The sequence below is a fragment of the Piliocolobus tephrosceles genome, chromosome 14 (genome assembly GCF_002776525.5).
Source record: "Piliocolobus tephrosceles isolate RC106 chromosome 14, ASM277652v3, whole genome shotgun sequence".
NCBI classification, from domain to species: domain Eukaryota; kingdom Metazoa; phylum Chordata; class Mammalia; order Primates; family Cercopithecidae; genus Piliocolobus; species Piliocolobus tephrosceles.
This window is the reverse complement of record NC_045447.1, coordinates 111,119,446-111,132,238: the sequence shown is the minus strand read 5'-3', so window position 1 is coordinate 111,132,238 and position 12,793 is coordinate 111,119,446. Positions and strand designations below refer to the sequence as shown.

General features: G+C 41.4%; 1 protein-coding gene across 4 annotated transcripts in view; it reads left to right on the top strand.

Annotated features, from left to right (window-relative positions):
* Positions 1-12,793, top strand: part of AOPEP (aminopeptidase O (putative)) — a 380,108-nt gene that overhangs the window by 31,720 nt on the left and 335,595 nt on the right. For all 4 annotated transcript variants that reach the window (XM_023185255.1, XM_023185257.1, XM_023185256.1 and 1 more), the window contains exon 2: positions 3,735-4,669. In XM_023185255.1, coding sequence (XP_023041023.1) covers positions 3,873-4,669 — 797 coding nt within the window. In that variant the 5' untranslated portion in view covers positions 3,735-3,872. The remainder of the gene's footprint in view (positions 1-3,734; positions 4,670-12,793) is intronic.

Sequence of the window (12,793 nt, the reverse complement as noted above, 5' to 3'; positions counted from 1 at the left end):
AAATAAAGATGACTTAAAGTAGGCCAAATGAAGTTGTTGATTGTTTTTAAAGATGGCAACCCTAGGCCGGGTGCGGTGGCTCACGCCTGTCATCCCAGCACTTTGGGAGGCCGAGGTGGGCGGATCACGAGGTCAGGAGTTCGAGACCATCCTGGCTAACATGGCAAAACCCCGTCTCTACCAAAAATACAAAAAAATTAGCCAGGCCTGGTGGCGGGCGCCTGTAGTCCCAGCTACTCGGGAGGCGGAGGCAGGAGAATGGCGTGAACCCGGGAGGCAGAGCTTGCAGTGAGCCGAGATCATGTCACTGCACTCCAGCCTGGGTGACAGAGCGAGACTCTGTCTCAAAAAAAAAAAAAAAAGATGGCAACCCTAAGGCTGGTTGTGATGGCTTACACCTGTAATCTCAGCACTTTGGGAGGCTGAGATGGGCAGATTGCTTGAGCTGAAGAGTTCAAGACCAGTCTGGGCAACATGGCAAGACCTCATCTCTACAAAAATTTTAAAAGTTAGATGAGTGTGGTGGCACGCACCTATGGTCCCAGCTGCTTGGGAGGCTGAGGAAGGAGGATTGCTTGAGCCTGCAATCCTAGGGATGTTTGAATGTTCAGAACACGGTGTAATTATTGAGGGGGATAAAATGTTGGCAAGAGAAAAATGTCAAATGAAACAGGTTTCAAGTAAGTGGAAGGCGATGGTGTTGAGAGAACACTTCTTCCCCACTTCTCATGTTTCCTTCCTTGCTGGGGGAGTTCAGTCAGTGTAACACTCCTGGTCCCGGTGCCTTTATCCTAAGGGAGCTGGAGTGACTTAGTCTGATAAATTTGGGAAGAGGAAACAGGATGTGCTCTGCTCATCTCCTCCCTTTGCTTTTGGGCAACAATCCTGACCACAGAGAGCCATTCTCTCTTCCTCCAGGCCTTAAATCTTACCTGAGGGAGGCCACCTCTCCTGGAAGCTTTAATTTGATCCAGCATTGCCTGTGACCATGTTGATAAACCTAATTTTGGGATTCAGTTTCCAGCTACCTTTGGCTCTCACAGTAAGCCATGTTCTCCAGTTTAGCCTTCATCAGTAGTGATGGCGATATTTCGGTCTGCCTTTGCCATATCTTATTTTTTGCTACATTCAGAATCTGGATGGAAGAGGAATGAGCTATTTATTTGGCTCTCTCAAAACCCCAGACGTTGGGATTCAGTGGGGCAGAATAAACTAAACAAGCTTTGGTGAGAAGGGATATTGTTCCCTCTGAATCAAGAGAAGGTAGTACTTGTGAAGAGCTAATGATACTCTGAGGTATGGTCGAGCTGCAGAGATTTGGAATTAGATTCTCAGCAAAGCAGGGGGCCAAATCCTCAGCTGAGAATAAGTCAACAAGCATGAAATTGGAAAGTTAAAGGTGTTAGAACTGCTTCTATGGAGAGTATGCGGAAGAATCCGCTAAAGAGAACCAATGGATTGTCAGTCAGGTGACAAACGTTTCATCACTTAAGACACATTGATTTTAGAGGCGGCCGTGGTTACCCACTGGAAAGCCAGCCATGGCTTTTCGTAACAGTGGTTCTGCTAACAGGCTTGAGTGGGTAGGGCTCTAGGACAGCCTCATTCTCTGCCACCAGGAACAAAAGTGGTGAGAACTGTTCTGTAGAATATGTTTTATGCCTAAATTATACAAACTTTTAGAAGTGAATTTAGGAATCTGTTAGAGTTGGACAATAAATAATTGTATCTATAATGTTAAAAGTGCTGCACTGTTTTTCTCTGAACATGATAGTTTAGCCAGCCACTAAATTGACCTTTGTCTCAACTGATGCCTGTTTTCCTTCTGTGTGGTGGAGCATGTGTGTATTCAGGGCTTTTAATCAAACAAGGTTTTTAAAAGTTGCCCAATCAACAAAATACTGTATGTTCGCAGCCACAGCCACCATCAGAATGAAGTTTTAAGATCACTGTTTCTCATTACATAGAAATAGCCATGGTTTTATTGAAGGTTATTATTCAAAATGACAGGACAGAAAATACTCTGGCTTATCCCCTGTGCTCATTGACTTTTCTAGGACCAAGGGAAATACCAGCTTCTCCATAAAGTAAATTCAAACTATTCTTTGCATCCTTGATTTCTCTCTACTCCTATTGCACTGAAAGTGTGCCACATACAGTGCAGTGGGGGAGGAGCAAGGACCAGGGAAGGGTTTCAGGAGGTGGTTGCACTTAAACCGGGACATGGAGGAAGAACAGGATTTGGCAGGTGGAGGTGGGAGGGCAGGAGCTGGAGCACTCCACGTCCAGCACATGGGTTAGTCCCAAAGGCACAGAGGCCTAGAGTCAAGTCCTCTTCAGGGAGCAGTGTTTTGAGTAGGCCCTTTGGCTAGAGGACAGGGATGCAGGGGAATGTCGCCTCTATGACTGGAAAAGTAGATAGAAACTGAATTGTACAAGGCTGCAGGAGGCAGGATGTTTAAGGTTAGGTGAGATTTTGAAGAGGAAATAGTCTGTGAAGAGGTATAAAGTGAAAATCAATGGGATATTAACCAAGAGTGAGATTCTAGAAGGAAAGGAAATAAAAGAAAAGGGTCTGGTAGAGATGCAGATAAAGCTGGTAGGGAAGTGAGGAGGAGTTAGGATACAAAGGGAGGGCTTGATTTACTTGAAAATTCAAGCAAGTAATGGTGTTTTGTAGTTGTTGAAAGAATGCCTCCTGATATTTAGAAATACAAAAATTATTTTAAATATATCTACTCTGTCAGAGTTTTTCTTTCTGTTCCCCTGCCATTTCTTTTTTGGTTTTGGTAAAAGAATAAAAAAAGAAGAGCATATGCTGAAAGAAATCAGGTACACAACAGGGACTGAAATAATTTCAAATAATTTTTCTTTTAGCCAGATTGCTAGTATACAATAAGAATACATTTTGATTCAGAACTTTTATGAAGAACTTGTGCATTTTATTGTAACATCTGTTTCTACATTTTAATTTCTCTCCTTCCTTTTATAGGTATTTGCATGCTTCTTTTTTTTTTTCAAGTGAGAAGACCTTTTGCTTGCCACAAGAAGGCTATTATCCAGAATGTTAATGGGTTTTCAGCTATTAAGATGTAATGATATACCTTGAGTATTTAACTATAAATTTGAAAAATCTCCATGAACAATCTCAAAGGAATACTTAGAATGCACTCTTGGTAAATTGGCTCATTTTCCTGTAATTTACTGGAAGTGCTGATATGAAAGCAGTCCTAATGTGAAAAGTACATTAATCCCTGGAGTTACATTGTGTGTATTAAATTATTACTCTCAAAGAATAAAATGTATGGGGCCATCTAGCCTTCATTCACACTTGTTACTTGGAATCGCAGTGGAAAAACAATCACTTATCTTTTGATGCACAGAATTAGAAGGGATACATTTAATGTCTTTTAAGACCAGAGGCACAGTGATGCTGGGTTACACTTTTGCATAACAATTGCTGTTTTCTAAAAGAAGGACATTTCTCGTTGGAGCATGCTTCTTCTGGCTTTGTGGAGGCCCATGCCCTCCACTTGGTAATTGAAATATTTTTAGAAACCCATAATGCAGCTTTCTTTCATGTCAGTAAAAAAGATTAGTCAGCCTTCTAGCCATGAGTATCTACCACTTGGGGGATTATTTAAGGATGGTGGTCAACTTGCAGGAGCAGCAGTTGCGGGAGCACTTAGGTCTTATTTGGAATTTTATCTAATTGTGCTTTCCTTTTTTGCCAGGAGACTGAAAGTTGTGGAACCGTAATCTGTGACATCAGTTGTTTTTTGATAAGCAGCTATTTATGATTCTGGAAGATTAAGGCAGATAGGAAACCCCATCTGAGATTTTAACAAATCTCTCAAACAGTAAACCACATCATGGACATACAGCTGGACCCTGCCGGAGATGACCTGCCTCTCATGGCCAACACCAGCCACATACTTGTGAAGCACTATGTCCTGGATTTGGATGTGGATTTTGAAAGTCAAGTCATTGAGGGGACCATAGTGCTTTTCCTTGAGGATGGAAACAGATTCAAGAAACAGAATAGCTCTATCGAGGAAGCCTGCCAATCCAAGTCAAACAAAGCCTGCAAATTTGGGATGCCTGAGCCCTGCCATGTTCCTGTGACAAATGCAAGGACCTTCTCATCTGAAATGGAATATGATGATTTTGCAATTTGTAGTAAAGGTGAAAAAGATACTTCTGATAAAGATGGTAACCATGACAACCAGGAACATGCTTCTGGGATTTCTAGCTCAAAGTACTGCTGTGACACAGGGAATCATGGGAGTGAGGATTTTTTGCTAGTGTTGGACTGCTGTGATTTATCTGTGTTAAAAGTCGAGGAGGTGGATGTTGCTGCTGTGCCAGGTATGGAAAAATTTACAAGGTCTCCCAAGCTCACAGTTGTTTCTGAGGAGCTCAGGAATCAGATTGTACGTGAACTTGTGACTTTGCCTGCAAATCGTTGGAGGGAGCAATTAGACTATTATGCTCGCTGCAGCCAGGCTCCTGGCTGTGGGGAACTCCTCTTTGACACTGACACTTGGAGCTTACAGATCAGGAAGACAGGGGCTCAGACAGCTACTGACTTTCCTCATGCTATCAGGATATGGTACAAAACTAAACCCGAAGGGCGATCAGTTACGTGGACCTCAGACCAGAGTGGCAGGTAGGTTATCCGAGCGCTTCAAAGCCCCTTGCCTGTTAATCTTGTACGCTGCAGGGATGCTTTCAAACATGAGACCGGTTCTGCAGAGATGCTCCTGTGTCTTCTGTGACATGACCCAAGTACCCTCAAATCCTTAGACCTACAGTGAAGCAGGTAAATTCCCAGGCATGCTAAACCCTTAATAGGATTAGCTCCCTTAAGTCAGGATGAAAAGATTATTAAGCCCTCCTATTTCTGAGTTAAGAGATTGAAAGGCAAGCTTAATGATGAAATCCTGAGCCTTGCCCTCCATTGAGATCTCTGCCAGTGACTTGGAGTGCTGTAGATGGGAGTGATACGTCTCCAAGTGAATATTTGCTTAACGTTCCTTCATAGTCCCTTGAGAGACCAGACTGCCATGAAGTTGGGTTGGTGTGAAGCCTGGCAAAGTGCTTTCAAATAAAGCCAGCTCTGCTTTGTGCGTTTCTTACCGTACCTGTCTATTGGCAGCTATGCCTCCCTGACTTTTGTCAGTTTTCACGTAATGTGACATCCCCCCCCCGCCCCCGCCCCAGAGCATACAAAAGACCTGTTTCTGAGGAGCATAACAGTCCTCTGAGACTGCACACTGGCTTCTTTGGCCGTGATTCTTGGTGTTTGGTACCAGAAAGACCCCTGGGTTTTAGTTCGAGGAGAAGGAGTTGATGAGGCATCGTTTTCTAGGGGTACATTTAGGCAGCCCTTCCTCCAACAGTTGTTCAGATTTTTTTAAATTTGAGAATCTAAAAATCAAACTTTATTGATTCCTCCGTATTTTACCTATTTGTGCTAAAGTACTGCATTCAATATGGTAATTATTGCAGAGCTTGGATGGAGGAGCATTGACCTCTGTCAGCTGGGTTTGAGAGCCTTCTTTTACAGCGTTGGATTTCCTTAATTGAAGCAGTGGTCTTCGGCGACTGCTTACAGGTCTCCCTCAATTCATCCCCCAGACACCTTGCAGATACAGGTTTTTAAAGCCTCACTTTGACTTTGAGCTCTAATTATTCATTCCTTTCCTCTAATCTTCCCTCCTGTTCTGGTCTCCCACCCTGCTCAGAATGAGTTCAGTTCCTGTCTTATTTCTGTTAGAGTCTGAGGCAGCCATTGGGAAATTGCAGGGTTGGTGCAAAGTTACATCAGCATAGTGATTTATTTATAGAATAACTTATTAGATATTTTTTGGAGACTGTGAAAGAATGAAACAGGTGTTCTTCTTGTATCTTCAGACTTTTTGAAATTATTAAAGATGGGAATTTCAATATGATTGAACAATATGCCATCTGAGTATTTACCTGGGAAATTGTAGTTTTTATACCCTAGATATTTCATTTTTGAACTAGAATAATGAGGAAGAAGGAACTATTGACAGAATTTGGAAGAAATATTTGTGGCCTCAAACATGACTTTCTCCTGAGTGCTCACTGCAAAGAAAGAGATTAGACTGGTGAATTAAATGACATGTAAAAGTGTTGAGTACTTATGGATGAATGATAGTTTCTGTAAATAAATTAAAGAGGTCCTTGGGCACATTTTGCTCCTTCAAAGGGTAATTTTACTCTTGATATCTCATTTTCTGATAATTCAATAAACTATATGATCACAGCAGATGTTTAAACTGTATCCTTGGAAGTTTGGGAATATGCCTTAGTATATTAATGCCATTTGTGCAGTCTTCTGAGGATAAGAAAAGTTATTTTAAAAAACAAATCCTGAAGAGATGTTTTCTCTTTTTTTCCCCTTTTTCTGGGGTGGGGAATTCTACATACAGTCTGTTGTGAAGGAGCACCAGGTGTCTCTCAATGCTCCCTTGTGCTGCAGAATAAATCTCAGGATGTACTGGTAGTTGTTTGGATATGTTAAGGACTTTAAAATGAGTAAGGAATGCCAGTTTGCTAGACAGAAATAACTTCTTAGTGTTATAAATGAATAGTAATTGTCAAGATCACAATACTTTATGAATATAATTGTGTGAAAATGTAACATTTTACAGTTGCCTGAAAAACATAATTAGCTAGAGCTTATTCCTCCAGGGGACAGAGTCTACATTTATTAAAACTAAAATAGTTTCTACATATTTGTTCCTGAATGGCAGAGTATTATCAGTTATACCTACTATAAGTTCTCAGGCTGGGATGAGAAGCTCTTTATTCTCATTTTACAGGTAAGAAAATAAATGACTGGAAGCTTCCAGATAAATCTGTATCTCAAGTGAGAGAGAGAATGACTTTTTTTGAATTTGATCTTTACATGTCACTGTGTGCAAAGTTTTCAAGTATATTTAAAACATAAATTTATTATATTAACTTTCAATAAATTTCTGTTTTTAGATTAGACAGAAATGTAAGAAAATCTGTAAACTGGTACCTTTTCTTTTAAGTTCCATTAGTGGCTTCCCCATTTCCCACCTGCCCTGTATCCCAGCTGAGAATAAAACTTATGAGTATCAAAGTGAAATAGCTTAAGATAGATATGGATGGTTGCATATGGAAATAATTACAGATGTGTGTTTCAAAGGGTTAGTGTGTGTGTACATGTACACGTGCATATACGTATGTGTATATATGTATATATGTACATACACATGCACATACACGCACACACATGCACACACATGAACACATGCACACAACACATACATGTGCATGCACACATACATGTGCACACATATGCGCACACATGCACACACATGTGCGTATATGCACATATATGTGTGTATACATATATGTGTGTATATACATATGTGTGTATACATGTGTGTGTGTATATACACACACACACACACTATATCTTGGCTTGTCAGCTGAGAGGGTCTTAGAAGTAAGCACACCTGGCACCCAGATCTTAGTTTCTGATACCATTCTCCAATAAAGAGAACTAGGACTTCTTGGAGAAATGTCCAGGACAGGGACAGGAAATATACAAGATGAGCCTGAGCATCTTGTAATGTCAGCAAGTAAGGAAGCCCTCAAACAGCAGGAGCAACAGCCCACAGCGAAGGGGGTATGCCAGAGGGACAAGAGGCCATCCGAAAGAGCTCCTCATGCCCAGAGCAAAGCAACAAAATCTATCCTGTGGTTTCCAATGACATCCCAGAGTATGAAATAGTCATTTGTCCAAGCCGATGTAAATAAATGATTGAATAAATAAATAAATGAGGAAGAATAGACAAATCCGTGGTGCAAAAGAATTCCAAGTTAGTTGTGGGCATGTTCTGTCCTCAAGGAGGTGGGGTCTAACTCCTCACTCCTTAAGTGTGGACTACACAGTGAGTGACTCCCTTCCAAAGAGAACAGAATGGAAGGGGAGAAAAAAGTAACTTTACACTAGAGAAATCTGACAATACTAATTCAGCAAGGTGATCAAGGTCAATATCAACAGTGATAATTTATGGGGATAGTTTATTCTCTGGTATGATATGATGAAAATGTTATCTTTGTGGTCTTCCTCGCAAAAGCTCTTAACTCCAATCTAATCATGAGAAAAGCATCAGATACATCCCAGTCAAGGGACATTAAACACAATACCTGATCAGCTCTTCTCAAGACGAATAAGGTCAGCATAAAGTCTAAGAAACTGCCACAGTCAAGAGGAGCCGGAGGAGACATGATGATTAAAAGCAATGTGGTGTCCTGGCCGGGTGCAGTGGCTCACACCTGTATTCCTAGCACTTTGGGAGGCCGAGGTGGGTAGATCACTTGAGGCCAGGAGTTCGAGACCAGCCTGGCTAACATGGCGTAACCCCATCTTTACTAAAAATACAAAAAATTAGCCAGGCATGGTGGTGGGCACTTGTAGTCCCAGCCACTTGGGAGGCTGAGGTGGGAGGATCACTTGAGCCCAGGAGGTCAAGGCTGCAGTGAGTCATCTTTGTGCCACTGCACTACAGCCTGGGTGACGGAGTGTGGCTGTGTCTCAAAAAATAAAATAAATAAAATAAAAATAATGTAGTATCCTGAAACAGAAAAAAGATGTTCAGGAAAAACTAAAGAAAGCTGAATGAAGTGTGTAAATGTATCAATATTGGTTCACTACTTGTTACAAGCATACTAATACAAGATGCCAATAATAGGGAAGGCTGAGTATGGAGTATATGGAAACTCTGCATATTATCTTTGGATTTTTATTTTTTAATTTTATTATTATTTTATAAGACAGGGTCTCACTCTGTCACCCAGGGTGGAGAGCAGCGGCATGAACTTGGCTCACCAAGTTCTTTCTACCCTGAAGTCTCTTTTGTAAGAGCTCTTTTCTCACTTTGTCATGTGGCAGGTTCTCTGGAGAAGAAAATGTATTTGTAGCTTCAACCTCCTGGGCTGAAACGATCCTTCCACCTCATCCTCCCGAGTAGCTGGGACTACAGGTGTGTAGCACCACGCCTGGCTACTTTTTGTATTTTTTGTAGAGACAGGGTTTCGCTGTGTTGCCCAGGCTGGTCTCGAACTCCCGGGCCCAAGCATTCCTCCCACCTCAGCCTCCCAAAGTGCTAGGATCACAGGCATGAGCCACTGCGCCCAGCCTTGCCATTTCAGTTTTTAAAATCTAAAACTGTTCTAATATAAAAAATTTATGCCAGATGTGGTAGCTTATGCCTGTAATTCTAGCACTTTGGAAGAGAGAGGCAGAGGATAGCTTGAGTCGAGGAGTTCAAGACCAGCCTGGGCAACATGGTGAAACTCCTTCTCTACAAAAAAAAAAAAATAATAACAAGTTACAGCTACTCGGGAGGCTGAGGTGGGAGTATTACTTGAGCCCAGGGAGATGGAGGCTGCAGTGAGTCATGTTTGTGCCACTGCACTCCAGCCTGGGTGACAGAGTGAGACCCTGTCTTGAAAAAAAATTATTAAAAAGATAACTTCAAATTTGGAGGTTTCTACCCTGAAATCTCTTTTATAAGAGCTGTTTTCTCACTTTACCATGTGGCACGGTTCTCTGGAGAAGAAAATACATTTGAAGCTCTAAAGGAGTATTTCTTCTGAATGATTATCAATAATTTTATCTTTATTATTATTCTACTTCTAATATGAAATATCTGGAAATAGAAAACTCAATTTTCCTGCCTTAGTTTAGCCATTTGGGGGTTGTGCAGTTGTTGAACCTGAATGCTTCTTGCCTCCATCATTCAGATACTGGATTGTAGGTGACACTGAAAATGACTGATGGAAGGAACACATGTATAACAATCAGATACAACTGCTTCTTGGAAAGATGTTTGCTTTTCCGTGGTATGTGGGTGTGTGTGCCCTTTAAAAATATTTTGATGAAAACAAAGACAGGGTCAAGACTTGTGTAAAGGTGTTCTTGCTAAGCTTCAATAAAGCAATGGGACTTCATATGTTTTTAATTCTAGATCTTCAGTATACCTAAGAAATAAACTTTTAAAATGGAAACCTTTATTCAAAGTTGATGTGTTTTCTTCATTTTCCTTGTATTTTTTAACATTTTTTCCATTTCTCCGAAGAAAATGTGATTTAAAACCGAAGCATTGGCCGGGCGCGGTGGCTCACGCCTGTAATCCCAGCACTTTGGGAGGCCGAGGTGGGCAGATCACGAGGTCGGGAAATCGAGACCATCCTGGCTAATGCGGTGAAACCCCATCTGTAGTAAAATACAAAAAACTAGCCAGGCGAGGTGGTGGCGCCTGTAGTCCCAGCTACTCGGGAGGCTGAGGCAGGAGAATGGTGTGAACCCGGAGGCGGAGCTTGCAGTGAGCTGAGATCCAGCCACTGCACTCCAGCCTGGGCGGCAGAGCGAGACTCCGTCTCAAAAAAAACAAAACAAAACAAAACAAACTGAAGCATTCTCTTTAATAACCCATTCTCTTTTTCATTAGAATCATTATAATAGTTGTGGAAGCAGCCAAGTGGTTTAGGAGGTCTGAGCTTAAGCTGATGACATCACTGAATTTGGGTTGAATGGAGGAAAATTCAGTTGCATATAGGAAATTTATTAGAAAAACTATGGCTATTTGGATTTTTGTTAAAGGTAAGAAAGCTAACTGGGAAAATACATTGTAAGATAAAGTAATATTAAAATTTAAATTTTTGTAAAGCACTGTGATTTTTTTGTTTGTTTGTCTTAGACAAGACTGGGATGAAGTTAGCAAAATACTAAAGAGAACTACCTTTTTTCTGTTATATTTCTTGCTCAGCTATTGGGCCAGGGAGGATGTAGACTTTGGGAGTATTTTTAGTTTGGAGTATCAAAACCAGATGTTAAAACATGTTCTTCCTCCTCCCTCCCCCACCGAATTAGTTTCATTATTTTATATCTCACTCTAAAGGAAAGTTTTAAAATTAAAAGAATGAGCAGAAGATGTTTTGGGAGAGATTTCAGGTCTACGAGGAACATTTTCACAATTAATACCGTTTTTTTTTTTTTATTTTCTTCAAGAAACCAATGCAAAATTTACGAGAACTAAAATGGAATACACGTTAATTCTATGATATTGTATGACTGCAGAGTCGGAATCATGAGTGAAAATGCTTGGAAGGGTCGCGTTTTAGCTGCTTTCTCCCTTTGCTGCCCCGGCTGTGCGTACCTCTATTTCCCAGAATCCCAGTCGAGTCACCATGGAAGAAAAGACGAGGATGGACTGTCTCAGTCTCAACAAGTAACCAACATAACCAACCGAACAAGAAATAAGGAACAAAGCATCTACAGAAGATAACAAATCACAGTGCCCCACATCACCAGGAGCATCCTGTGTTCAAAAGAATGTGGATGGGGAAAGCCAAGAGACCCAGTACTAGTGAGAGCTGTGTGGTAACTAGCTGTGTGACTTCAGCCAAGTCACCTGACATCTCTTCATTTCCTCGTCTGTGGAACGAGAAGATTCCATGAGAGCTTCTCTAGACTTTTTCCATGTACACAATCCTATACCCACAAGCACTTCCAGATGAGAAATACTGTCTTTGCCTTTACAAGCAGCTTGCCTGTTTTGCACCCGAAACATTTCTGGTGAAGAAGTGATGAATTTCTGACTCAAAGCCATTTGCAGCCTTGTCTGTTTTGACTTTATGTAAAATCTATCTTTCTGAGTCAAAGCAGCATTCTGCATGGACCTGCCATGTATTCAGTATGATTGATGAATTCTGGTTTTGGTAATTGTGCCAGGAAGTAGAAAAGTAGAATAGTAATAAGGAAGAGGTGCCTGTGTGTGTATAGGAGAGAAAGAGAGTGAGTCATTGCTAAACACTTTTAGTAGTTCTTGCTGTCTGTGGCACAAGAAAGCAAGAGGGTTGCTCACCTATAATGGAGACTGTAATCTAGGTTTAATGAGAACATGGAGTTGTAAAAAAGATTAGTGCAGAAAGAACAGATGGAAAGGAATTGGAGGAGGCCTGAAGACCTTGTAACTCTTGGAAACTTATAAAAGATTCTGACCCCCTCAACTGTGGCATCTGTGGCCCACCCTCCAGAGATCAGGTCAGGGCCTCATCAAGCCACATATGGGGCCATCGTGGGCTCATTACCTCCAACCTACTTCTGGCAGCCTTCTCCCCAGTCACTAACAGTGGTAACCAGGTCTCAGAAAAAAGGTGACGTGATGGACTGTAGTGGAACTCAAAACATTTTTAAACGAAAAACAACCCCCTTTTTCTCCTGGCTGCGAAAAGACAAATGGCGTACAGTAGTCAACGGAAGAAAAAGAAAATGTATCATTTTAAGCACTCCTTTACAAGTTTGGTTGGATAGCTCCTCCTTAAGAAGACGAGCAAACACATTAGTCTTAGCTGACCTCTTACCTTGAAAGGCAGAGTTAGTGTGTCTCCTCCTCATTGGACCTCTCTGCAGATGCACAAACATTTAGCCAGAAGCTGAAGTAATTGTTATTCTGACAAGTTCTTCCTCAATTTAGAAGTTCTTTAATGGCAGCAAGCTATGGACCTGTATCTCACCCTGTCTTCCTCTATTTTTCTCTTCTTTCTGATTTTCATTGTCCTGTCATTCCCACAACTCCTGTGCAGTTCATCTGGTCTCCCCAAGGGCTCTTCCCTACAGTGGGGTGTCCCAGGGCATGTGAGATGGACCCTGGTGAGAGAGTTTTCCTTTGCATGTTGGAAGGAATTACTCGATGTAGAAATAGTGACGTTACAGGCGTTG